Below are 27452 nucleotides of genomic sequence, written 5' to 3'. Positions count from 1 at the left end.
CCCCACCAGCTCATCTACTACAGATCCCAGCATGCCCCACCAGCTCATCTACTACAGATCCCAGCATGCCCCACCAGCTCATCTACTACCGATCCCAGCATGCCCCACCAGCTCCTCTACTACAGTTCCCAGCATGCCCCACCAGCTCCTCTACTACAGATCCCAGCATGTCCCACCAGCTCCTCTACTACAGATCCCAGCATGTCCCACCAGCTCCTCTACTACAGATCCCAGCATGTCCCACCAGCTCCTCTACTACAGATCCCAGCATGCCCCACCAGCTCCTCTACTACCGATCCCAGCATGCCCCACCAGCTCCTCTACTACAGTTCCCAGCATGTCCCACCATCTCCGCAACTACAGTTCCCAGCATGCCCCACCAGCTCCTCTACTACCGATCCCAGCATGCCCCACCAGCTCCTCTACTACCGATCCCAGCATGCCCCACCAGCTCCTCTACTACAGATCCCAGCATGCCCCACCAGCTCCTCTACTACAGATCCCAGCATGTCCCACCAGCTCCTCTACTACCGATCCCAGCATGCCCCACCAGCTCCTCTACTACAGATCCCAGCATGCCCCACCAGCTCCTCTACTACCGATCCCAGCATGCCCCACCAGCTCCTCTACTACAGTTCCCAGCATGTCCCACCATCTCCTCAACTACAGTTCCCAGCATGCCCCACCAGCTCTTCTACTACAGATTCCAGCATGCCCTGCCTGCACTCCAGCTGTTGTGGAACTACAGATTCCAGCATGTCCTGCCCGCTCTTCAGCTGCTGTGAGATTACAAATTCCAGAATGCCCTGGCAGCACTTCGGGGGCTGTGGATCTATAGATCCCAGTCGTTCAGCTCCTGTGGAACTACAAATCCCAGCATTCCCTGCCATCACTTCAACTATTGTGGAACTGTGGATCCTTGCATGCCCTGCCAGCTCTTGAGCTGTTGTGGAACTACAGACCTCAGCATTCCCTGCCAACAATTTAGCTGCTGTGAAACTACAGATCCCAGCATGTCTTGCCAGCACTCCAGCGGTTGTGGAAATACAAATCCTAGCATGCCCTGCCAGCTCTTGAGCTGCTGTGGAACTACAGATCTCAGCATGCCCTGCCAGCTCTTTGGCTGCTGTAGAACTACAGATTCCAGCATGCCCTAGTCGTGTTTCGCATTAGCAACATTAAAGGGCGGAGTTCAAGGGGGACATGAGCTGCTGGCAGATCGACCGTTTTTGCGATAAGATCTATGTTTTATCTCATCAGGAAACTGAGTAATGAGAAACGGTCACAGGGGAAATTCGCTGCGAATATCTGTTGTTCCGTGTCTGCAGAGCGTCTCATTTGTCTATCATAAAAAGTTTTCTATTCTTCACACGCAGGTCGGAGCGCGTTCACCGCTGCGCCGGAGTCACCTGACAGCCGCGCTCTGAGCTCCGTGTGGATCATGCAGATAATTAGCAGGTGGAGAGGCAATCATTGGGGCCTGGATAATCTAATTAAGCGCGGATCCTGGGAGTCGGGTGCCCTCGTTAAGCTGAGTCCTCATTAAACTCCTCCCCGCAGGGAGCGCAGCGTCTTTCTGATCTCGTAACCGCTCTCTCCCAGCATCAGCGTTAACCCTTCCCTGTGTCGGCTTCCAGGAACTGCGCAGTTTTCTCAATCTCCGCTGAAGCAACCTATTTCCAACCATTCGTTGTTGAGGGATTTTAGGTTGGCCAATCGCAGAAGACCATATATACTATAAATGAGATCTCTGCATCTCTCATGTGTAAAAGTTATAAAGTTCCCGAAAAAGCAACAGATGTTATAGAAAGAATCCCGCCACTGATATAAAGTATCTAAACCAAAGAAAATTGTATCCAAGGAAAAGTGCGATCGCTAAAACGCGGGATTGGGACGCACTAAAAGAGCGTGAAGAGGAAGAACCCTTCTAATAGAAATATACAGGAGCATCTCATAAAATTAGAATATCATCAAAAAATTATTTTATTTCAGTAATTCAATTCAACAAGGTAAACTCCTATATTTTCTATAGATGCGTTACACACAGAGTGATAGATTTCCAGCATTTCTTTTTCATTTTGATGATTATGGCTTACAGCGAGTGACACCCCAAAATTCAGTATTTCAGAAAATTAGAATATTACAGAAGACCAATAATAAAAAGGATTTTTAATACAGAAATGTTGGCTTAGTGAGAAGTCTGTCCATGTACAGTATAGGATGCACTCAGTACTTGGTCGGGGCTCCTTTTGCATGAATTACTGCATCAATGCGGCGTGGCATGGAGGCGATCAGCCTGTGGCACTGCTGAGGTGTTATGGAAGCCCAGGTTGCTCTGATAGTGGCCTTCAGCTCATCTGCATTGTTGGGTCTGGTGTTTCTCATCTTCCTCTTGACAATACCCCACAGATTCTCTATGGGGTTTAGGTCAGGCGAGTTTGCTAGCCAGTCAAGCACAGTGATCCCATGATCATGTGACCAGGTGTTGGTAGATTTGGCAGTGTGGGCGGTGCCAAGTCCTGCTGGAAAATGAAATCAGCATCTCCATAAAGCTGGTCAGCAGAGGAAAGCATTAAAAGCTCTAGAATTTCCTGCTTGAGGGCTGAGCTGACTTTGGACTTGATAAAACACAGTGGACCAACACCAGCAGATGACACGGCTCCCCAAATCATCGCTGACTGTGGAAACTTCACACTGGACCTCATGCAACTTAGATTTGGTGCCTCTCCACTCTCTCCTTCACTCTCCCCTCCCTCCCTTCCTCCCTCCCTCCCTCACCCGCTCTCCTTCACTCTCCCCCTCCCTCCCTCACCCGCTCTCCTTCACTCTCCCCCTCCCTCCCTCACCCGCTCTCCTTCACTCTCCCCCTCCCTCCCTCACCCGCTCTCCTTCACTCTCCCCCTCCCTCCCTCACCCGCTCTCTTTCACTCTCCCCTCCCCTCCCTCACCCGCTCTCTTTCACCCTCCCCTCCCTCACCCGCTCTCTTTCACCCTCCCCTCACCCGCTCTCCTTCACTCTCCCCCTCCCTCCCTCACCCGCTCTCCTTCACTCTCCCCCTCCCTCCCTCACCCTATCTCCTTCACTCTCCCCCTCCCTCCCTCACCCTATCTCCTTCACTCTCCCCCTCCCTCCCTCACCCGCTCTTTCACTCTCCCCTCCCTCACCCGCTCTCTTTCACTCTCCCCTCCCTCACCCGCTCTTTCACTCTCCCCTCTCTCCCTCACCCGCTCTCTTTCACTCTCCCCTCTCTCCCTCACCCGCTCTCTTTCACTCGCTCCTCCCTCACCCTCTCTTTCACTCTCCCCTTCCCTCCCTCACCCGCTCTCCTTCACTCTCCCCTCCCCTCCCTCACCCGCTCTCCTTCACTCTCTTCTGCCTCACCCGCTCTCTTTCACTCTCCCCTCCCCTCCCTCACCCGCTCTTTCACTCTCCCCTCCTTCCCTCACCCGCTCTTTCACTCTCCCCTCCTTCCCTCACCCGCTCTTTCACTCTCCCCTCCTTCCCTCACCCGCTCTTTCACTCTGCCCTCCTTCCCTCACCCGCTCTTTCACTCTCCCCTCCTTCCCTCACCCGCTCTTTCACTCTCCCCTCCTTCCCTCACCCGCTCTTTCACTCTCCCCTCCTTCCCTCACCCCTCCTTCCCTCACCCGCTCTTTCACTCTCCCCTCCCTCACCCGCTCTCCTTCACTCTCCCCTCCTTCCCTCACCCGCTCCCCTTCACTCTCCTCTCCCTCCCTCACCCGCTCTCCTTCATTCTCCCCTCCCTCCCTCCCCTGCTTTTCTTGTGTCCTCTCCCCCCTCACCCGCTCTTCTGTCTTTCCAGGACGACGCACGGCAACTGTTTGCACTGGCCTGCACGGCGGAGGAGCAGGGGATATTGCCGGATGATTTGGCTGGAGTGATTCGCAGGCTGTGGGCAGACCAGGGCGTCCAGGTCTGCTTCAACCGTTCCCGGGAGTACCAGCTGAACGACTCTGCAGCATAGTGAGTACCACCATCCCTTCATATTGTATTGTATACAGGATGGGAGGAATCCTGGAGTCTGAGTCAACCCACAGTTTGGAATTTCTCATTTTTAGGTGTATGTAAACCCCAACAATGAGCGTTTTCTTCGTTCTAGTCTGATAAATATCCCATTGAAAGCAATCTGTTTATTAAATTCAAAAATACCTGTTGATGCTGCTAGAAATTTTGCAGGTACATAATCGGTTGGAAGGGCTCGGGGTGCAGAGGTGGCGGAAGGGCTCGGGGTGCAGAGGTGGCGGAAGGGCTCGGGGTGCAGAGGTGGCGGAAGGGCTGGGGGTGCAGAGGTGGCGTTGGGGCTCAGTATGTAGAGGCGGCGTTGGGGCTCGGTATGTAGAGGTGGCGTTGGGGCTCGTTGTGTAGAGGTGGCGTTGGGGCTCGTTGTGTAGAGGTGGCGTTGGGGCTCGGTATGTAGAAGTGGCGTTGGGGCTCGGTATGTAGAGGCGGCGTTGGGGCTCGGTATGTAGAGGCGGCGTTGGGGCTCGGTATGTAGAGGCGGCGTTGGGGCTCGGTATGTAGAGGCGGCGTTGGGGCTCGGTATGTAGAGGCGGCGTTGGGGCTCGGTATGTAGAGGCGGCGTTGGGGCTCGGTATGTAGAGGCGGCGTTGGGGCTCGGTATGTAGAGGCGGCGTTGGGGCTCGGTATGTAGAGGCGGCGTTGGGGCTCGGTATGTAGAGGCGGCGTTGGGGCTCGGTATGTAGAGGCGGCGTTGGGGCTCGGTATGTAGAGGCGGCGTTGGGGCTCGGTATGTAGAGGCGGCGTTGGGGCTCGGTATGTAGAGGTGGCGTTGGGGCTCGTTGTGTAGAGGTGGCGTTGGGGCTCGGTATGTAGAGGTGGCGTTGGGGCTCGGTATGTAGAGGTGGCGTTGGGGCTCGGTATGTAGAGGCGGCGTTGGGGCTCGGTATGTAGAGGCGGCGTTGGGGCTCGGTATGTAGAGGCGGCGTTGGGGCTCGGTATGTAGAGGCGGCGTTGGGGCTCGGTATGTAGAGGCGGCGTTGGGGCTCGGTATGTAGAGGCGGCGTTGGGGCTCGGTATGTAGAGGCGGCGTTGGGGCTCGGTATGTAGAGGCGGCGTTGGGGCTCGGTATGTAGAGGCGGCGTTGGGGCTCGGTATGTAGAGGCGGCGTTGGGGCTCGGTATGTAGAGGCGGCGTTGGGGCTCGGTATGTAGAGGCGGCGTTGGGGCTCGGTATGTAGAGGCGGCGTTGGGGCTCGGTATGTAGAGGCGGCGTTGGGGCTCGGTATGTAGAGGCGGCGTTGGGGCTCGGTATGTAGAGGCGGCGTTGGGGCTCGGTATGTAGAGGCGGCGTTGGGGCTCGGTATGTAGAGGCGGCGTTGGGGCTCGGTATGTAGAGGCGGCGTTGGGGCTCGGTATGTAGAGGCGGCGTTGGGGCTCGGTATGTAGAGGCGGCGTTGGGGCTCGGTATGTAGAGGCGGCGTTGGGGCTCGGTATGTAGAGGCGGCGTTGGGGCTCGGTATGTAGAGGCGGCGTTGGGGCTCGGTATGTAGAGGCGGCGTTGGGGCTCGGTATGTAGAGGCGGCGTTGGGGCTCGGTATGTAGAGGCGGCGTTGGGGCTCGGTATGTAGAGGCGGCGTTGGGGCTCGGTATGTAGAGGCGGCGTTGGGGCTCGGTATGTAAAGGCGGCGTTGGGGCTCGGTATGGAGAGGCGGCGTTGGGGCTCGGTATGGAGAGGCGGCGTTGGGGCTCGGTATGGAGAGGCGGCGTTGGGGCTCGGTATGGAGAGGCGGCGTTGGGGCTCGGTATGTAGAGGCGGCGTTGGGGCTCGGTATGTAGAGGCGGCGTTGGGGCTCGGTATGTAGAGGCGGCGTTGGGGCTCGGTATGTAGAGGCGGCGTTGGGGCTCGGTATGTAGAGGCGGCGTTGGGGCTCGGTATGTAGAGGCGGCGTTGGGGCTCGGTATGTAGAGGCGGCGTTGGGGCTCGGTATGTAGAGGCGGCGTTGGGGCTCGGTATGTAGAGGCGGCGTTGGGGCTCGGTATGTAGAGGCGGCGTTGGGGCTCGGTATGTAGAGGCGGCGTTGGGGCTCGGTATGTAGAGGCGGCGTTGGGGCTCGGTATGTAGAGGCGGCGTTGGGGCTCGGTATGTAGAGGCGGCGTTGGGGCTCGGTATGTAGAGGCGGCGTTGGGGCTCGGTATGTAGAGGCGGCGTTGGGGCTCGGTATGTAGAGGCGGCGTTGGGGCTCGGTATGTAGAGGCGGCGTTGGGGCTCGGTATGTAGTGGTGGCGTTGGGGCTCGGTATGTAGAGGTGGCGTTGGGGCTCGGTATGTAGAGGCGGCGTTGGGGCTCGGTATGTAGAGGCGGCGTTGGGGCTCGGTATGTAGAGGCGGCGTTGGGGCTCGGTATGTAGAGGTGGCGTTGGGGCTCGGTATGTAGATGTGGCAGAGAGCGAGGTGCCACCGCAGGTGTTGAAGTAGCGATTTGCATGTCACGTATTTCCAAATGCAAATTGGTGAGATCTTCTATTTACCGGCTTGTGCTCCTTTAACCCGTTGTTATCCTGATGACTACTTCACCTGAAGAAGAATATAAGGAGTACGAGAGACGGCAAGAATTGAATTGGAGCCTTTTGGCTTTTTTCGCTAAGTGTTGTCACCGGAGATTTTGTCACGTTTATCACAATACAAAAGTCTGCAACCCACTGATCAGTTGGCCCGCCTCCTGCACCTTCCTAATCGCCCAGCATGGCAATGAGTAGCCAGTAATCGCAGCCAATAGAAAGCAGGAGGGGAGTGTCATCTGTTGGCATCACTAGGAAGTGTTAGAATTTTCATATTGGAGACAAAAGGTTTTCTGTAGCATTTGGAAAGCCGTCATTGCTGACAGGTCCCCTTTAAATCCCCGTGTCCCCCCCCCCCCCCTTCCATGGTGTTTCCATCCTTTATTTGCCTGGTGCGGCTCGGTGTTCCCCCCTGCAGATGGCGGTTAATGGGATTATGCAAAGTAAAGTTTGCATGAGCGGTCGAGCTCCATGTAAGGGGATCCACCCGTGTTTTCTAGCAACACTAATCTTCCAAACAAAAATAAAATATGCAAAATATCCCCCCCCCCCCCCCCCATGGAGTACTTTCCTGCCCCATCCCTCCTGTGTTCCATGCAAAAACGTGGCCGTGATTTGTACGTCGCCTGGAAACTTTCCTCTGTAATTTTATTATATGCAATGCCGGCCGGGATTTACCTGTGCGCAGGTGAGGAATCTCCTGATTTATGAAGGAGAAGCTCACTATATAAATCTGATACTAAAGCTTTCCCATGGACAGGTGTGTGTGATATTGGGGGAAACCTTTTCCTGCGCACAGATAACTTCCTGTTCAGAGATCCCATTGAAGGTGCTGCATGCAGTCTCTGCTCAGCCTCGTGCAGCCGGTAATGGATCACCGAGATCAGATCCTCGATCCCCGATACCAGATTCTGATTCTGTGTCTGAGATCCCATAGATGCATTGTAACACCGAGACCTCAGATCCATTCCCACCAATCCAAATACAGTGATCTCTGTACAGCAATACGGTATATGTCAGAGATATATAAAATAATATATAAACAATATTTTCTGTGACTGTGGGGGACATTAGAGTGTAAGCTCCTCTGGTACAGAGACTGATGTGATTGGCTCAGTAATCTCTGTACAGCACTGCGGTATATGTCAGAGCTATATAAATGTATAATGTCCCCCCACAGTCACACACTATTATTATTATACATTTATATAGCTCTGACATATACCGCAGTGCTGTACAGAGAACACTGAGCCAGTCACATCAGTCTCTGTACCAGAGGAGCTTACACTCTAATGTCCCCCCACAGTCACATCAGTCTCTGTACCAGAGGAGCTTACACTCTAATGTCTCCCCACAGTCACACACTATTATTATTATACATGTATATAGCTCTGACATATACCGCAGAGCTGTACAGAGATCACTGAGCCAGTCACATCCATCTCTGTACCAGAGGAGCTTACACTCTAATGTCCCCCCACAGTCACATCAGTCTCTGTACCAGAGGAGCTTACACTCTAATGTCCCCCCACAGTCACATCAGTCTCTGTACCAGAGGAGCTTACACTCTAATGTCCCCCCCCCCCCCCCCCCCACTGTCACATCAGTCTCTGTACCAGAGGAGCTTACACTCTTGTAATCACTGTGTGACTGTGGGGGGACATTGGAGTGTAAGCTCCTCTGGTGCAGAGACTGATGTGACTGTGGGAGAGGGGACATTAGAGTGTAAGCTCCTCTGGTACAGAGACTGATGTGACTGGCTCAGTACATTCGATCTTTGCTCTTGGCGTCTTCCATGTTGTCTGTCAGTTGAATGTTCGGCACACAATCAGGCGTCCGTTCGGTCGCGTTGCACGTTCTGGTTGTTCGGATCCCATCCTCTGCTGCGCTCTCAGATCTCCCGGTGGAATGGATGGAGTCCTCGGAGTCTCGTTTGCGGGGGGTCCCGGCGGGGTTCTGGTGGTAAAGGGCTGTGTACATAATAAAGCTATTTTTTCCCTGGTAGTCGGTAGAGTTCAGCCGGCAGCTGTGTAAGTGGTTCATTAGAGATCTTAACGAGGCCAAATCAATATTAATTAGCAGGGTGGTAAGTGAGGGACCCACTTGGGGGTTTTTATTGTTCGGAAGCAGCGCAGTCTCCTGAGAGACGCTCAACAAGTTGAGGCTTGGGCTGCGAAAACTGGCAGACGCAAAGCGCACGCCTTCCAATGTACCTGGGGGTTCTGTACAGTGCATTCTGCCTCCTAGTGACAGAAGGGGATCATTACACTGCGTGTCTTCTGGCTGGAGACCGGTACGCTCCATGCATGTTCATTTGTAAATGGCTGAATATTTAAAAAAAAAGGAGCTGTCATTAAATATATAGTTCCATGTTCCGTAACACTTCCAGGTATTTATTACCTCTCACAGAGATTCCCCCCCCCCCCCCCCGACAATGCTGCCTTCTGCTTTTCTCTCCCGAAGGATGGCGCCATCTTTGTTCAGGCATCATCCAGGGTCACAAGCCAGCTCCTGGTCTGACATGCCGGCTCAGAGATGATACCTGGCTCAGTTCACAAATGTTTGACACAGATCAGTCCCTCCCCTTGTTACAATGTACAGTCCGATCACTGGGTGGGAGAAATGCTTCCTTCTGCCTGCAGCAGACTGATGACATCACAGCCTTGGCAAAGTTACAATGTTACAGATTGATCTCCCCTCTACAAAGGTACAATGTTACAGTCTGATCTCCCCTCTACAAAGTTACAATGTTAGTCTGATCTCCAGGCTCCGCCCTACAAAGTTACAATGTTAGTCTGATCTCCAGGCTCCGCCCTACAAAGTTACAATGTTAGTCTGATCTCCAGACTCCGCCCTACAAAGTTACAATGTTAGTCTGATCTCCAGGCTCCGCCCTACAAAGTTACAATGTTAGTCTGATCTCTGGGCTCCCCCTACAAAGTTACAATGTTAGTCTGATCTCTGGGCTCCACCCTACAAAGTTATAATGTTAGTCTGATCTCTGGGCTCCACCCTACAAAGTTACAATGTTAGTCTGATCTCTGGGCTCCACCCTACAAAGTTATAATGTTAGTCTGATCTCTGGGCTCCACCCTACAAAGTTACAATGTTAGTCTGATCTCTGGGCTCCCCCCTACAAAGTTACAATGTTAGTCTGATCTCTGGGCTCCCCCCTACAAAGTTACAATGTTAGTCTGATCTCTGGGCTCCCCCCTACAAAGTTACAATGTTAGTCTGATCTCTGGGCTCCCCCCTACAAAGTCTGTAACTTTGTAGAGGGTAGCCCAAGATCAGACTGTAACATTGTAACATTGTAGGGTGGAGACTGGAGATCAGACTATAACATTGTAACTTTGTAGGGGGGAGCCCAGAGATCAGACTGTAACATTGTAACATTGTAGGGTGGAGACTGGAGATCAGACTGTAACATTGTAACATTGTAGGGTGGAGCCCAGAGATCAGACTAACATTGTAACTTTGTAGGGTGGAGCCCCGGAGATCAGACTGTAACATTGATCGCCAGTCTCCCCTCTGCAATGTTAGTCTGATCTCTGGGCTCCTCCTACAAAGTCTGTAACTTTGTAGGGGGAGCCCAGAGATCAGACCAACATTGTAACTTTGTAGGGTAGAGCCCCGGAGATCAGACTGTAACATTGTAACTTTGTAGAGGGGAGCCCGGAGATCAGACTAACATTGTAACATTGTAACATTGATCTCCCGGCTCCCCTCTGCAATGTTAGTTTGATCTCCAGGCTCCCTCTACAAAGTCACAATTTACTGTCTGATCACTGGGGGAGGGGAGACTGGGGAAGTTCTTCCTCCTGCCTGCAGCAGACTGATGACATCATCTCAGCCCAGGCAAAGGCGCTCACTGGAGCTCAAGGATGGCTTTTTAGCGATGTATTGTGACACGTCAGGGATTTATTCATCTAGACTTGTTACTAATCTCATGATATAACGATGTATCAGATCTCAGTATAGATGACACCTGTATCTCTTCCCACAGTTATCTCAATGACCTGGAGCGAATCGCACGGTCGGATTACGTGCCGACGCAGCAGGACGTCCTGAGGACGCGAGTGAAGACCACGGGGATCGTGGAGACGCATTTCACTTTTAAAGACCTTCACTTCAAGTGAGTGCAGAGCTCCCGGGAATGCGGGAAGCTCATTGGAAGATCGCTCATTGGAAGGGGGATTTTGAACTTAAATTGCAATTGGTGACGTTGGCGCCAACGGAACTATGGCAGCAGTGCGTCCACCAATGTAAAGATATAAAGTCACAAACGATCGTGTTTATGGATTTCTGGAGAAGAGTTAGGGACTTCTTTTCTGCGTTTCGCATACGTAGGGCAGGCCATTGAAATGAATGGGCTGCCCTACATGTGATGCGCAGAGACGCCCCCGCGGTTGGTGGCTCCTGTAAGTGTGAACCCGGCCTTAGGCTCCTTTCACACCATGCAGGCGCAACAAAGTGCGGAGGTTCTGTGAATTCCTTTCCATCGCGTTTACATACAAAAAACGCACAAATGGAGCGCCTGACCCTATTTTAAAAATTGCGCCGCACCAAAACTCGTGGAAATTTGTTAGCATGTGTCATGGCAAACGTGTGCACATTAACAAGATGTATGGGGGAGCCAATAAGAATGAATGGCACCACCGCATGTCTGCAGAAGGGCTGCACGTTTGTGTATTGCGGGACAGTGCGCTATTTTGCAAGTGTGAATGTAGCTTTCATTTTTGTGATAACCCCTCCCCCACCACCCCTCCTTGACTAAGGTGATAATTCACCCCCCCCCCCCCATCTGGGCTTATATGTTCCTCCTCTGATGGCTGCACACTATCCCCCCCCATTGACATGATGTGATCTTGCTCATGTGGTGCGGGTTATGTCCTATTGAGGTATATGGGGCGTTAGTGCGTGGGCAGCACTGCAATAGATTTCTATTGGCTGCAATGTAGACCACGCTGGTGTAGGGGGGAGGGGGGCATGCTTAAGGTGGGCTAGAGAGGGGAAGTGAGGGGGGGCTATAGAGGGTAAGTGTGTGTGGAGGGGGGGGGGGGTTGTATCATCAGCTTGGTCTGGTTAAAGGGGCTCGGGGGGGGGGGATTATGGTCAGACTGTCCTACTGTCCTGGTTAAAGGGATATAGGGAGGGGAAGGGGGGTGTATGGTGAGCTTTGCCTGTTTAAGGGGGGGGGGGGTGGTGTATAGTCAGCTTGGCCTGATTAAAGGGGCTAAGGAGGGAAAGCAGGGAGGGGTGTGTTTGATTAACACTTGGCCTTGTTAAACGGAGGTTAGGGTACGGTCAGCTTGGCATCCTTGAACGGGCTAAGGGGGCGTACGGTCAGCTTGACTTAGTTAAGGGAGCTAGGGAGGGGGTGTATGGTCAGCCCGACCTGGTTTAGGGGGGCTAGGGAGGGGGAAGGGATGTTTGGTCAGCTTTTCCTTGGTTAAGGGGGGGGGGGCCTGAGGAAGGGAGAAAGAGGGGTATATCGTCAGTTTGGCCTCATTAAGGAAGCTAGGGAAGGGGGTGTATGGTCAGCCTGGCCTAGTTTAGGGGGCTAGGGAGGGGGAAGGGGTGTATGGTCAGCTTTTCCTTGGTTAAGGAGGGGCTAGGGGGGGGTGTACAGTCAGCTTGGTCTGATTAAAGGGGCTAGGAAGGGGGAGTGGGTGCATGGTCAGCCTGGTCTGTTTACCTGGTTTAAGGGGCTAAGGGGTGTTTGGTCAGCCTGGCCTGGTTAAGGGCGCTAGGGAGGGGTGGGCTGTATGGTCAGTCTGGCCTAGTTAAGGGGGCTAGGGCAGGGAAGTTGGGGGGTCTATGGTCAGCTTGGCCTGGTTAAGGATGCTAGGGAGGGGAAGTTGGGGGGTCTATGGTCAGTCTGGCCTAGTTAAGGATGATAGGGAGGGGAAGTAGGGGGGTGTATGGTCAGCTTGGTCTGGTTAAAGGTGCTAAGGAGGGGAAGTTGGGGGGTGTATGGTCAGCTTGGCCTGGTTAAACGGGCTAAGAGGGGGGCATACGGTCAGCTTGGCTTAGTTAAGGGGGGCGTATGGTCAGCCTGGCCTGGTTTAGGGGGGGGGGGGGCTAGGGAGGGGGAAGGGATGTTTGGTCAGCTTCCTTGGTTAAGGGGGGGTAGAGGGGTGTGTACGGTCAGCTTAGCCTGGTTAACGGAGCTAGGGAAGGGGGTGTATGGTCAGCTTTTCCTTGGTTAAGGGGTAGGGGGGGTGTACAGTCAGCTTGGTCTGGTTAAAGGGGCTAGGAAGGGGAAGTGGGTGCATGGTCAGCCTGGCCTGTTTACCTGGTTAAAGGGGTGTATGGTCAGTCTGGCCTGGTTAAGGGTGCTAGGGAGGGGAAGTTGGTTGGGGGGGTGTACGGTCAGCTTGGCCTGGTTAAGGATCCCTGGGAGGGGTGGGGGTGTATGGTACACTTTTCCTTGACTAAGGGAAGCTAGGTAGGGGGAGGGGTTATTACATAAGTGAACTTGTCCTTTAAATACAATACATATGTATGCAAAGATAGGTAAACATTGTAGTGGAAAGAAAGCACAGTGTAAGGTGGGATTCCTGGGCAGGAAGTCAGCTGTGTCCCGGTAAATATTTTCCCCATTAATCCTCACTTTACAGGGACCTGGCACTAAGCTCATACATGAAGGCCTTTTCTGGGTCCCCCAAACCCTGGATTTGCCTAGTGATTGGATAACCATTCCAAGACCGGGTATAGTCTCACCTCCGACCTCCCACAATGCAATGCCAGCACCTCGGTGACCTGTTCAGAGACGCCGCATTGCATTATGGGAACGCATTGGCATGCCTGGGATCCGACTGAAATAAATAAGAAAATAAACAGATTGGCGACAAAATGGAGACAGTCACGCTTCATTTTCCATCCGGTGTCTGTGCAGTGCCACCCAGTGACCACACTGAGAACTGCACCATCTGCGGCTTCCTGCGAGCTCATTGTAGCCCTGCGTCCTGTTTATCTGATGAAGTTTCTGGGTGGAGCTGAGAAGACGATCGCAGTTTGCTTTTCTAGCTCTTATCGGATGATCGGCCCGGTGATTGTATCATTCCAAATAAATCATCTCTGTGTTACCCGAGCGCGGCATTAATTCTGCAGAATCGTCTGCCAATCAGAAACGGTTATAGAAGGCGGCATAAAAAAACAAAAAACTGAGACTTTGTGTATAAATGTATGACGGGAGCTGCCCAATGTCTGATTTAACCCCTTCCTGACTGGAGGAAAGTTCATAACCCCAAATATTCTCATATTGTTCCCGAATGATGAGGATTATTTTCAGCCGAGTGCTTCATCCTGCATTCATCATGTCGATCTTTATCGACCCGCTCTCTGTCGGCGACCCGCTCTCTGTCGGCGACCCGCTCTCTGTCGGCGACCCGCTCTGTAACCCACTTGCTATCCATCCACAACCCACTCTCTATCTGCTCTATAGCCGTAATCCCGTTCTATATCCACAGTCCACAACCGCTCTATATCCGCAACCCGGTCTATTCCTTCTAAAGTTGTATTTTTCGAAGTGATGAATTACAAGGAGAAATTTCCTGAAATGTATTTGCTCATCTTATCGCAGATACTGAACTCTTCCATTTCTAACAATTAACATATGTATTCATTTCTTTCTGTCTTTTACTTTCCATACATCTGCACCTTGTTTATCATATTGGTAATAGGGGTGTGCTAATAATATTGGGGGGAGGGGGGGGTTATTAGTAATAGGAGAGGTGTTCTTGGTAGTGGGGGGGAGGTGTTATTAATATTGGGGTGTGGTAGTAAGGGGGTGTTATTAATAGAGGTATTATTAATAGGGGTGTGTTATTAATTTTGAGGGTGTGTTAATATTATGGGAAGGGAAGTTATTAATGGGGGGTGGTATTAATATGGGGGGTGTTATCATTGTAGGTGTGCTATTAATATTGACAGGGTTATTAATAGGGGTGTTATTAATTTTGAGGGTGTGATATTTAATATGGGGGGGGGTTATTAGTAAGAGGGGGGTTAAATAATATTTGGGAGGTGTTATTGATAGGGGGAGAGTGTTAATAATATTGGAGGTCTTAATGATAGGGGGGAGGTGTTATTAATATTGGAGGTCTTAATGATAGGGGGGAGGTGTTATTAATATTGGAGGTCTTAATAATGGGGGGGGGGGATATTAGTAATGGGGAGGTGTTATTATCAATGGGGGGGGGTTATTGATGGGGGAGAGTGTTATTAATATTGGGGGGTGTTATTAGTAATGAAAATTCAATTAATATTTGGATGTATTGGGGGCATGTTATTAGAAATGGCGGTGTTATCAATAATGGGGGGCATGTTATTAGAAATGGCGGTGTTATTAATATGGGGGGGCATGTTAATATTAATATGGGTGTGTTATCAATATTGGAGGTGTTATTAATTTTGAGGGTGTTATTAATATAGTTATTAGTGAATAATAAAAGCGCTTACAAGCGCTTGATTTATTCTCCCTGGAGAGGAGACGCCTGAGAGGGGACATGATAGCAATTTATAAATACCTCAACGGTGATCTCAGCATAGAAAAATAACTATTCAGTCGCAAGGATTGCATGGGGACTCGAGGACATACAATGCGATTAGAGGAGAAGCGTTTTAACTTCAGGCTACGCAGGGGGTTCTTTACAGTAAGGGCAGTAAGATTGTGGAACTCTCTACCACAAATGGTGGGGAGTTTGTCTACTTTTAAAAGACTCTTGGAAATGCATCTCCAAGTTTAGAACATTCAGGGGTATGAGAGATGAATACGTCCACACACACCTACACAGGGGGAACTGGATGGACTATTGTCTTTATTCAACCTCACCTACAATGTAAGAGGGGGTTAAATAAATAATATTTGGGAGGTGCTATTAATGGGGTGAGAGTGTTATTAATATTGTGGGTACTATTCATATTGGAGGTCTTAAAAATAGTGGGGGAGGCGGGGTTATACGCAATGGGGAGGTGTTAAGGAGTGTTGTTAGCAATGGGGGGAGTGGCATTAATATTTGGGGGGGTGTTAATAATATTGGGGGGTGTTATTAGTAATGGGAGTGCTATTGATATTGGATGTATCATTAATAGGGGTGCGTTGTTAATTTTGTGGCAGTGTTAATATTGGGGGGGGGGGGGGGGATGTGTTACTAATAATGTGGGGGGCGTGTTATTTGAAATGGCAGTGTTAATATTATGGGGGCCATGTTCATATTAATGTGGGTGTGTTATTAATATTGAGGGTGCTATTAATATGGAGGGTATTAATATTAACGTTTTTTGTTATGGGGGGGGGGGTTATTAGTGATGGGGGTGTGTGTTTAATAATGGGGGGGTGTTATTCATATTGGGGGAGTTGTTACTATTATTGGGTGGTCGGTTATTAATGGGCGGGTGTTAATAATAATGGGGGGTATGTATAATAATGGGTTTTTTTTTTAATAATGGGAGGTGTATTACTAAAATTGTGGGGGGGGGGGGGTGTGGTAGTAATAAAAGGGGGTGTGTACCTAATAATGGGGGAGTTGCAATGCATGAATGTCCAGCATTAATCGAACTTTCTCTTCGGAATGCGTGATCCTACCTTGGACTGGTTTAGAGATGGGGAGGAGGACATAGATTGTGTTATAAAATCCGGGACAATGTGGGAACAGAGAGCCGGGATCGTTCATTTCAAAGAGAAGGACCTCCCAATGCTGGACATTCATGTATTGTTACCACACATTATTAACACCCAATAATTTAACCACTTCACGTCATATGTTTGTAAATGGCATTGAAGAAAGCACCCTTAGGCGGGCATTGCGCCCATTAATGGCCATCGTTGGACGCAGACACAGTGTACAGAGCCGATCTGATAGGCTCTGTACCCTGTGACCACTGTAATTGGTCACGAATGTAGACGTATGAGGAGAGTAAATGGTGAAATTTATGAATGGGGAATGAATGGGTCCCCCAGCAGGTAATTCATGGTGAGGGATTTCCACTACTGTTGGTATCATTTTTAACCCTTTCACCCCCCCCCCCCCCTTTACACCTGATTTTCATTCAGTCTCTATATGTGACCTGGCTGTGACGGGTTCTCTTTTATCACATTTGGTCATCATATGCAGTGGATGTCCTCAAACATAAAGTAACACCCCCCCCCCCCCCCTGATTTTTTGCAGGATGTTTGATGTCGGTGGACAGAGGTCCGAGCGTAAGAAGTGGATTCATTGCTTCGAGGGAGTGACGGCCATCATTTTCTGTGTGGCTCTCAGCGCCTACGACCTCGTCCTGGCAGAAGATGAGGAGATGGTGAGTAGATGAGGGATGGGGCCCCTTATAATGTCAGTAAATGTTATTGTGAACAAATAAAACTTATACTGACCCCCCCCCAGGAGGTCATTTCCTCTGTCTTTTATTAAGGATGGTAAATGGTTAAAGCTGAACTCGGGACATAAATGTTCTCCTATGCTTTCATTTACCCAACCTCAAGAAAAAAAGGAGTTACTTTGCGATAAAGATCTTTTTAATGTGACGACATGACTGTGACGGGCAGTGGCGGCCAGTGCGTTCAGGGCGCCGCCCCCCGTCCATGCGTCCTGCCCCCTAATCTGCATGCAGGGGCGCCGGACGCATGGAGCTCAATTGTTTTTTTTTTTTTTTTTTTTCTCATCACCTGATTGGAGCCAGAGGCTCTAATAGGGCGATGCAAAGGGTGGACCCGGGGCGCAGAGCAGTGCGTCCCGAGCCCACCCATTATGTGACAATAGTGAATGAAAATTCACCCTATGTCTATTAGGGGCAGAGGGTGACCAAGGAAATGGACAGCTACTTAATGGACAATGATAATATGGTTTGGATTACTTCAAATGGGACAGTAATATTTATCAACCATAAATCTCAAGAAATATTTGGAGACTATTCCTGGTCTGTTTCATTCTGAACATGTTCATTGAAAGAGCAGAGCTGGTCACATCGGCCTCTGTTCCATGTTCTTCAATGTAAGAGACGGACAGTCTGTTACTGGTGGTCTCCTGCTATTGTCTGTGTATTGAGGTGGTGTGTTTTCTGCTAAGCCTGTCTGTCCCATTGTTAATTAACTCACCTATTGTTTCTGTCCAAATGAAAGAAAATAAAGTTGGGACTTTAAATGAAACATATGGCAGCAATCAGGGGAATTAAATATAAATGTATCAATGGGCTAGCATAGGTATTGCATATGTGTATATAAAATCCATAACAACATAAATATATATCACATTTTAATAGATAAATGTACATGTTAACATTCCAACATAATGACAATGGTAATCATTACTGGTTGATAACATAGATAAATATAAAAAACATAACATCATATTGGATCAATAAATATGTACATACATCTCACATCAAACCAAAATGACATAGATGCATCATTTCTGGTAGATGACATTAAAAAATGCATATAAGTCAGCCCATTGCAGCAAGCATGATACGATTGCACATAATGATGTCAATGGTGTCCAATTGGATATTACGGATAAACACCAGCAAAGATAATATAGATAAACTAATAAATTGGGGTTAAAATACATTACAATAGATAAAAATATAGTAGACACATGATAGTCATGACGTGGCATCCTAAACAGCTCTACGCGTTTCATGGTTGTAACCAATCATCAGGAGCAGATGCGAAGTATGTAAATATATGCGTGTCTATAATGAAATGCATGGTTGTTACCCACTTAAGCCCCGGAAGATTTTACCCCCTTCCTGACCAGGGGGTATTTTGCGATTCGGCACTGCGTGACTTTAACGGACAATTGCGCGGTCTTGCGACGCTGTACCTAAACAAATTTGGCGTCCTTTTTTTCCCACAAACAGAGCTTTCTTTTGGTGGTATTTGATCACCTGTGCGATTTTTTTTTTTTTTTTTTTTGATCATGCGCTATAAACAAAAAAAGAGCGTCAATTTTGCAAAAATAGCAATATTTTTCACATTTTTTTTATATGAAATTCCCCCCAAAAAAAATGTAAAAATCAGAATTTTTTAACATTTTCGGCCAATTTGTTTTATGCTACCTATGTTTTGTAAAAAAAATCGCAAAAAGCGTATTTTGATTGGTTTGCGCAAAAGTTATCGCGTTTACTAACAAAGGGAAAGATTTTTGTCATTTTTGTTGTTTTTTTTTTAACGCGTAATGGCGGCGATCTGCGATTTTTTTTTTTTTTTTTTTTTTTTTTTTTTTTTTGCGGTACTGCGACATTGGGGCGGACAGATCGGACCCTTGACTGACATTTGTGACACTTTTGGGTTACCAGTGACGTTTCTACAGTAATCAGTGCTATACATATGCACTGTTACTGTAAAAATACACTGGTAGTGAAGGGGCGTGCTTTCTACTGTGATTGGCTGTGGCTTGAGCTGTAAGGACACTGATCAACGGGATCTACATACTAGATCCATGTGATCAGTGTTTTTACACCGAGGAGAATGACAGGTGGCTTGTTTACACAAGCTGCCTGACATTCTCCCTCTCCCCCGCCGATCGCCGAGTGACCGGCGGACATCGGGTCCGCTGGTCACACGCGCGGGGGGGTCCGTGACCACGCGGGAGCGCGCCTCCGGGGGCGCGCGCTTGCTTACTCCCTAGACCCTCACAAGCTAGTGACGTAGCCCTACGTCACTTTGCCTGTGAGGGGCTGACTGCCGACGTAGATCGGCGTTAGGCAGTCGGCAAGTGGTTAATGTGGTATAACAAAAGGCCATGGGGAAAAGGAAACGGGGTGAGGAGAAGGGAAAGGAGGGAGAAAAGGGGGGGGGGAGGGGGGGATGGGGATATACCTGTTGGCACTAGTAAAGTAGCTAAGATTGCAAAAATCACATGAGGTAGTTCGGAGGTGCATAAGGAATGGCATCCCCTTCCCGGGAGCTGTGGCAAGAGGATCGTGGCGGAAGGTCAGCAGGACCACCATTGGACAATAACTGGAAATTTGTGGGATACATCCTAGTAAATCAGTAAAGAAAGAAATGATTAAATATCTCAAGTGTGCTGCTGTATAATAACTTATAAGTGTGTGAGGTATAAACAAGTATCTTGTATGATTAAAATAGAGATGATGCCCAAAAAGGTAGTCACTGTAGGGTGACTGTGAGTGATATGATGGAAAAATTGAAAATTATGTAAAAATTGTATAGATGAAAAATGTGTAAAAAGTTAAGACCATAGGTCTTAGGCTAAAGAAAAAAAGAGGAAAAAATCCAAAAATGAATGACAAGTAAAACATAGCCGTTTTTTGATTACCATTGTCATTATGTTGTAATGTTAACATGTACATTTATCTATTAAAATGTGATATATATTTATGTTGTTATGGATTTAATATACACATATGCAATACCCATGCTAGCCCATTGATACATTTATATTTAATTCCCCTGATTGCTGCCATATGTTTCATTTAAAGTCCCAACTTCCTTTTGTTTAATTTATGCATAGGGATGGAGGAATATGACCCTACCCCGTCATTTACTCATTTAAAGTTCCAAACTTCCTCCCCCCCCCCCCCTTTTTTTTAATATTGTTTCTGTCCAGATCGCTAGGTAAATAGCTCAGGTTAATTATGTTTCTGTATAGAATTTTATCTGCGTATGATAATGTAATCAGGCTCATCTGACCTGGTGGAATATATTTTCGGTGCGAGTCTATTTAATCAATGTTCCAGATCTTATACAAGCTATACTTGGCTAGTTTTGTATGGGGGCGGCTAGAATATCTGATATCTATGTTCAAGACTGAGGGAAGCGGTATAGTGACGGAAGAAGCATACAATCACCATGCTGGAAGGAGGGGGACATTGACCACCCCATTGAACTACAAGCCCCATGATGCTTTGGGGCATTAGCAATGCCAATGGGTGGGCATGTAGCTCAAGCTCTATTATGTCTATGTCTACATCAGTGGTTCTTAACCACCAGGCAGTTGGTTATTCTCCTGTCTGCCTGAGGGGAAGGTGGGGGGGGGGGGCACTAATCCTTTTTCATTCTATCTAAAACAAAAGCCTTTGTGTGTTGCTGTATTTTATATCTGAGCGTTGATCTCTTTGTACAGAATCGGATGCACGAAAGTATGAAACTGTTTGACAGCATCTGTAACAACAAATGGTTCACGGAGACCTCCATCATCCTCTTCCTCAACAAGAAGGATCTGTTCGAGGAGAAGATCACACAGAGCCCCCTTACCATCTGCTTCCCCGAGTACACCGGTAAGATGCCCGCCGCTTGTCCCATACCAATCCATTAACACACAATCCTACCCGGGACAGCCTTGTGTTACCTAGAACCGCGTCAGACAAAAACTGAGAAGAAAAATGAGCTTGCACCTTCCAGGTGTTTATTTGTGATTAAACAGTAACATAGATACATTATATGGCCAAAAGTCTGTGGACTCCTGACCATCACACCTTTATCGTCTTGTTGGATTTCCTATTTCAAAATCATGGCCATTATTGCAGAGTTCACCCCCCCCCCCCCCCCCCACCGCGGCCGTTGTTGCCGAGTCGCCCCCAAGCCCCCACCGCGGCCGTTGTTGCCGAGTCGCCCCCAAGCCCCCACCGCGGCCGTTGTTGCCGAGTCGCCCCCACCGGGGCCGTTGTTGCCGAGTCGCCCCCAAGCCCCCACCGGGGCCGTTGTTGCCGAGTCGCCCCCAAGCCCCCACCCGCGGCCGTTGTTGCCGAGTCGCCCCCAAGCCCCCACCCGCGGCCGTTGTTGCCGAGTCGCCCCCAAGCCCCCACCGCGGCCGTTGTTGCCGAGTCGCCCCCAAGCCCCCACCGGGGCCGTTGTTGCCGAGTCGCCCCCACCGCGGCCGTTGTTGCCGAGTCGCCCCCACCCGCGGCCGTTGTTGCCGAGTCGCCCCCAAGCCCCCACCCGCGGCCGTTGTTGCCGAGTCGCCCCCAAGCCCCCACCCGCGGCCGTTGTTGCCGAGTCGCCCCCAAGCCCCCACCGCGGCCGTTGTTGCCGAGTCGCCCCCAAGCCCCCACCGGGGCCGTTGTTGCCGAGTCGCCCCCAAGCCCCCACCCGCGGCCGTTGTTGCCGAGTCGCCCCCAAGCCCCCACCCGCGGCCGTTGTTGCCGAGTCGCCCCCAAGCCCCCACCCGCGGCCGTTGTTGCCGAGTCGCCCCAAGCCCCCACCCGCGGCCGTTGTTGCCGAGTCGCCCCAAGCCCCCACCCGCGGCCGTTGTTGCCGAGTCGCCCCAAGCCCCCACCCGCGGCCGTTGTTGCCGAGTCGCCCCAAGCCCCCACCCGCGGCCGTTGTTGGGTTTGGAGCTGTCAGTCTGTCTGAACCTTTCTCAGGCAGCTGAACCTGAGCTGGCAGGTTTGGTTCAAGCAGGTACATGAAAATGTCTGTTCTCGCGGTTTGGGTCCTCGCAGGCTGGATCTGGTCTGGGATCTGATGGTTGGAAGTGGTTATGGAGAGTTCTGCCTTATCAGAGATAAATATCAGATCAGACAAGACAATGCAGCCCATTCAACGTGTGCCAACTGTGCCTTCCCGATACCAACACTGGCACACGATTCATAAACAGATCATCACACAATCCGCACATTGTATGATGGTCTGTGATTGATATCCTGGAGGCCCAGCTGAGGCTCCCAGAAATCTCCTTCATGAGATGTATGAGAGGACGTCAGCTGTCAACAATCGCATCCGTAATTATTTGTAGCCCCCTTCATGGGATCATGGATTATTTTGTGCTTTTAAAAAAGTGACTTAAAGTGGAAGTGAACCCATTGATTTAACAGTTTCAAAAAACAGTCACATTCCCGGCACGTGCCAGGAATTTAACGGTTACATTTGCTTGTTCTGTCAACCAAACTGTCAAACCATCCAATGGCTGGTGTCATTCCTGACCACATGTGCAGCATAATGACAGTTGAAGATTAAACAGAGGCCAAGATAGCCGCTTCCTTGACTGAAAACGATAGGAGGGTTTACTTTCACTTTAATGGATGAGAAGGAGTCCGCTTGTCCTGTTTGCCCGTTTCAAGCTGGTCTGACAGATCCCGCCCACCCTCTGGAGATCCCACCCACCCTGTGGAGATCCAACCCACTCTCTAGAGGTCCCGCCTACCCTCTGGAGTTTCCGCCCACCCTCTGGAGTTTCCGCCCACCCTCTGGAGTTTCCGCCCACCCTCTGGAGTTGCTCGCTTACCTTGAATGACAGCCGTGGCCTCCAGGGATTACTTACATCCAGCACTGGAAGTCCTTTGTCTCCGGGTGGCACCCACACAGTAGAAGTCTATAGGACTGTCTACGTCCATCTCTGTCTGGGAGACGGGCCCCCATAGCCTTCTATGGGGCTCTACTGCGCAGATGTGGCCAGGAGACCGAGGACATGGCCAGTGCGAGATATAACCTATCCCCCGAGGCCGCGGCCATCGGATTGAGTTAAGCTTTTAACCACTTCAGCCCCTGGAAGATTTCCCCCCTTAACCACTTCAACTCCAGAAGGATTTGCCCCCTTAATGACCAGGCCATTTTTTGTGATTTGGCACTGCGTTACTTTAACTGACAATTGCAATCGCAAGAAATGCCCCGGTCATTAAGGGGTAAAATCTTCTGAAAAAGTGAACTTCCACTTTAAATACTCCTGACCCCCTGACATGCCACATTTGGCATGTCCTTTTTCTTTTGGGGGGGGGGGTACCTAGATTTGACAGGTACCCCGCTCCCACTTCCGCTCGGGCTGCCTAGGCGGCTCGGGTAGAAGTTCTCCTCTCCCGCTCCCTCCCTGCAATCTTCTGGGACACTTCACAGGCCCCAGAAGATTGCCCGTCCATTCACAACACGTAGCGCGACTCGCAAGCCGTCACAGCCGGGTGCCCACACTAGACATGTCGGCGCCGCCGAGAGGAGCGAGGCTTCCGGCGGCCGCATCGCTGGATCGTGAGACAGGTGAGTGCGTGTTTATTAAAAGTCAGCAGCTACACTTTTTGTAAATTGAGTGGAACTCTGCTTTAAGTTATTCGGTCGATCTCTGCTCCCCCTCGTATCTCTGCTCCCCCTCGTATCTCTGCTCCCCCTCGTATCTCTGCTCCCCCTCGTATCTCTGCTCCCCCTCGTCTTCTCTGCTCCCCTATCACTGCTCCCCCTCGTCTTCTCTGCTCCCCCTCGTCTTCTCTGCTCCCCCTCGTCTTCTCTGCTCCCCTATCTCTGCTCTCCATGGCTCTCACATTCTCTCCATCTCTGTCTCCTCTGGACAGGCGCCAACCAGTACGATGAGGCCGCCAGTTACATCCAGAGTAAATTTGAGGATCTGAACAAGAGGCGGGACACCAAGGAGATCTACACACATTTCACCTGCGCTACTGACACAAAGAACGTCCAGTTTGTGTTCGACGCCGTCACAGACGTCATCATCAAAAATAACCTGAAGGACTGCGGCCTGTTCTAACCCGAGGTGAGGAGCCACCTGTGTGGTCAGCTGGGCCCGGCTGCAGGTTGTCGGTGGTAGTCGGACAGGTTTGGGGTGGGGGGGAGGGGTGGTTGTTGGGGAATACACTTAAATGTATTTTATTGGACACAAATACAATTTAAAGTAGAACTATAGGCAAAACTTTTTTTTCATTTTGGATATTATATAATACAGGATTTATATAGCGCCAACATTTTGCGCAGCGCTTTACAATGTGAGGGCAGACAGTGCAGTTACAATACAATTCAATACAGGAGGAATCAGAGGGTCCTGGTCGTTGGAGCTTACAATCTAAGAGGAAGAAGCAAGTGATAGTGAGGGAGGGTTATATCCCCTGTTAGAGTTGTTTTCACCATTTGTGTCCAATTGCCGAGATTTCCCTTCACTTCCTGTCCCAATAACCAAACAGGAAGTGAGAGGAAATCCCTGCAAATTAAGGGAATTCATTGGGGACCACCAGATCTAGTGTCCCCATTGGAAGATTTTCCTCCATTTTCTGGGGACAACCCAAACTTGGGATTTTCTTTTACTTTTAATGATAACGGTAAACAGGACAAATAGGGGGAATCTGACCGACAGCAATAAAAACTGACGGGTTCTAATCCCTCTCCACTCTATACAGAACAAAAAAAAAGTTTTACCTTTTTAGTTCTACTTAAATCCCCAATTTTTTCATTAAAAAAAAGATGAAGTTTTAAATTAAATTTTATTATCTTTTTTTTGAATAAAACTTTATTGCCATTGCAAGCCCACTATGTGATAACATTGGGCCGGTGACAAGTCCTCTTTCTTTTTTTAGTTTGTTAGACCCCCCAAAAGCCTCTCCTGCTCTTCACAACAACTAATCAAACATCCCCTCCCCCCCCTCCAAAAAAAAAGCCACTCCTGCTCTTCACAACAACTAATCTGTTTTAAATTCAATTTTATAATTTTTTAATTTTATCAACTATGTAATGCAGGGATCCTCAAACTACGGCCCTCCAGAACTACATATCCCATGAGGCATTGTAAAACTCTGACATTCACAGACATGACTAGGCATGATGGGAATTGTAGTTCCTGAACAGCTGGAGGGCCGTAGTTTGAAAACCCCTGATAGTGCAAGGGAATGCCTGATTGCATACACATTGAAAGGGTTTAGGTTTGACCTCCTATTATATAGTTTTGGTAAATCTGAAGGAAAATTGTATAATGTATGGCCGGCCTTAGACATCTCTGGCTCTGAAGGGGGTTAATGATTATTTTCTGTGGGTCTGACATTCATTTTTTTTCTCTCTCTCTCCTCCGCAGGGCTGTCGGCCATGTTGACCAGATCGGGAAGCAGAGACCCTTTTGCCCCCTCTGTGGATTTTCCGGTTTTTATCCCGAGTGTCTCATTTTGTAATTAACCTTTTCTTTGCTGGATAAAGACTGCCGCCATGAAGCGGTCCTCTGCGTATTGCTGGGCTGCGCCGGTATATTACCCACTCCCCCTGGCTCTCACCCCTGGAAATTCTGCCCCCCCCTGCCTCTGGAAGAACCCACGGGGGGGCGCCTTCTTTGCCTAATAAGACGGCCATACAGCACTCCTGGCGGAGGCAGGGCGGAGGACGGCAGAGGTCGGGTGTCTGATACACAGCCTCTCTTCTCCGCCATGAGTCAGACTTTTTCATATTCGTCTTTTATCGCTGTTGATCCAGATCCGGTCTGTGCATGCAAGGGTTAAAAAGGCAGTTAACTCCTTGATTACAAGGAAAAAAAAGCACAAAGCAGGCCGGAATCTGCAAGCCCAGGAAGTTGAGGGCAGATTTAACCCATTCTTTGCTGGGCTGTACTTCCTGCCTGGGCCTGCAGACTCCCGGCTCACAGCAATGAATCTGTCCTACAAGACGTTTCCTGTGTACATTAACCTCTTCCCTGCCAGGTGGGGCCTATAGCACAACGTCTGCCTTCCCCAACCCCCCCCCCCCTCCCTCCGCGCTGACAGCCATTTTATTTGTTGCACTTCATCGATGAAGGTTTAACACCCTCCACACCATCTCACATTCCTGTAACAAGAAAAGATGTAATAATTTTAAATAAGAGAATGAAGAGTAGACGGTAGGCCCGGGCAGAGGTTCTGCTCTGCTGTTTGGGGCGGAGGACCCCCCAGGTGATAGAAAACAGTAGCTTTTGTGCCTTCAGCGGTTCTCTGTGTGTTGTTTTTTTTTTTGTTTTTGTTTTTTTTATATTTTATTTTTATCTTAATAAATATTGTAACTTTAGCTCAGCACATAACAGGATAATATTAAGAGTCTCTCTCACTTTTATCAACTTTCCTGTCTGAAAACTCCCAATAGACGAGAACTCTCCCCCGTCCAACTTCCTTCCTATATTTGCAACATTCAAATTTCTCCCATCTCCAGATCCTGTGACCTTATCTCCCCCCCCCCCCCCCCCCCCCGTCCCCAGATCCTGCGACCTTCTCTTCCTCCCATCCCCAGATCCTGTGACCTTATCTTCCTCCCATCTCCAGATCCTGCGACCTCATCTTCCTCCCATCTCCAGATCCTGCGACCTCATCTTCCTCCCATCTCCAGATCCTGCGACCTCATCTTCCTCCCATCTCCAGATCCTGCGACCTCATCTTCCTCCCGTCTCCAGATCCTGCGTCCTTATCTTCCTCCCATCCCCAGATCCTGTGACCTTATCTTCCGCCCGTCTCCAGATCCTGCGTCCTGATCTTCCTCCCGTCTCCAGATCCTGCGACCTTATCTTCCTCCCGTCTCCAGATCCTGCGACCTTATATTCCTCCCGTCTCCAGATCCTGTGACTATCTTCCTCCCATCTCCAGATCCTGCGACCTTATGTTCCTCCCATCCCCAGATCCTGCGACCTTATCTTCCTACCATCTCCGGATCTTGCAACCTTATCTTCCTCTGATCTCCATATCTTGCAACCTTCTCTTCCCTTTATTTCCAGATCCTGCATCCCTATCTTGCCACCATGTCTAGAATGTGCAAACGTATGTTCCGGTCATCTCCTGATCCAGCGTGGTTTTTGCTCCTGGGTTTCTCCTTCTGCTAGACATTCCTTCTGCTATGATCTGATCCTGTAAATGTAATTTATTCGCATCTGTAGGTCCTGCAGATCTCTGCCATCTTGGCTTCCTCCATCTTTTGTCACACGTCAGCCTTTGTTTCCCCTGAATTATGGGTCATGTACAGGTTCTGGATTGGGGACTTCACACTAACATGTGTCCCATAGGTTATGTACAGATTCTGGATTGGGGGCTTCACACTAGCATGTGTCCCATGGGTTGGGAATAAGGTTTTGTGACCGGTTCCCTTTTAGGTTCCTCAGCTGCAGAACCTCCATCCTCTTCCTATTCTAACTTTCTCTATCACTCGACATATCCTGACTTCTCTGCCTGTCCTGTGCCCCCAACTTTGGCGTCTCTGTGTCCTGATCCCAGAATCTTTTAGCTCCTTCCTGTCCCCTC

At 49.9% G+C, this 27452-nt stretch overlaps 1 protein-coding gene across 1 annotated transcript in view; it reads left to right on the top strand.

The window, feature by feature from the left end:
* GNAI2 (G protein subunit alpha i2) overlaps positions 1 to 25552 on the top strand; it is a 91926-nt gene extending 66374 nt beyond the window's left edge. The window contains exons 4-9 of the mRNA XM_082266153.1: positions 3825 to 3985; positions 10546 to 10674; positions 16715 to 16844; positions 20630 to 20783; positions 23781 to 23977; positions 25283 to 25552. Coding sequence (XP_082122279.1) covers positions 3825 to 3985; positions 10546 to 10674; positions 16715 to 16844; positions 20630 to 20783; positions 23781 to 23971 — 765 coding nt within the window. The 3' untranslated portion in view covers positions 23972 to 23977; positions 25283 to 25552. The remainder of the gene's footprint in view (positions 1 to 3824; positions 3986 to 10545; positions 10675 to 16714; positions 16845 to 20629; positions 20784 to 23780; positions 23978 to 25282) is intronic.
* The last annotated feature ends 1900 nt before the right edge of the window (positions 25553 to 27452 follow it).

This window comes from Pelophylax lessonae (assembly GCF_965119305.1).
Source record: "Pelophylax lessonae genome assembly, chromosome: 8".
In the NCBI taxonomy this organism is placed as follows: domain Eukaryota; kingdom Metazoa; phylum Chordata; class Amphibia; order Anura; family Ranidae; genus Pelophylax; species Pelophylax lessonae.
This window is presented reverse-complemented; position numbering and strand designations above follow the sequence as displayed.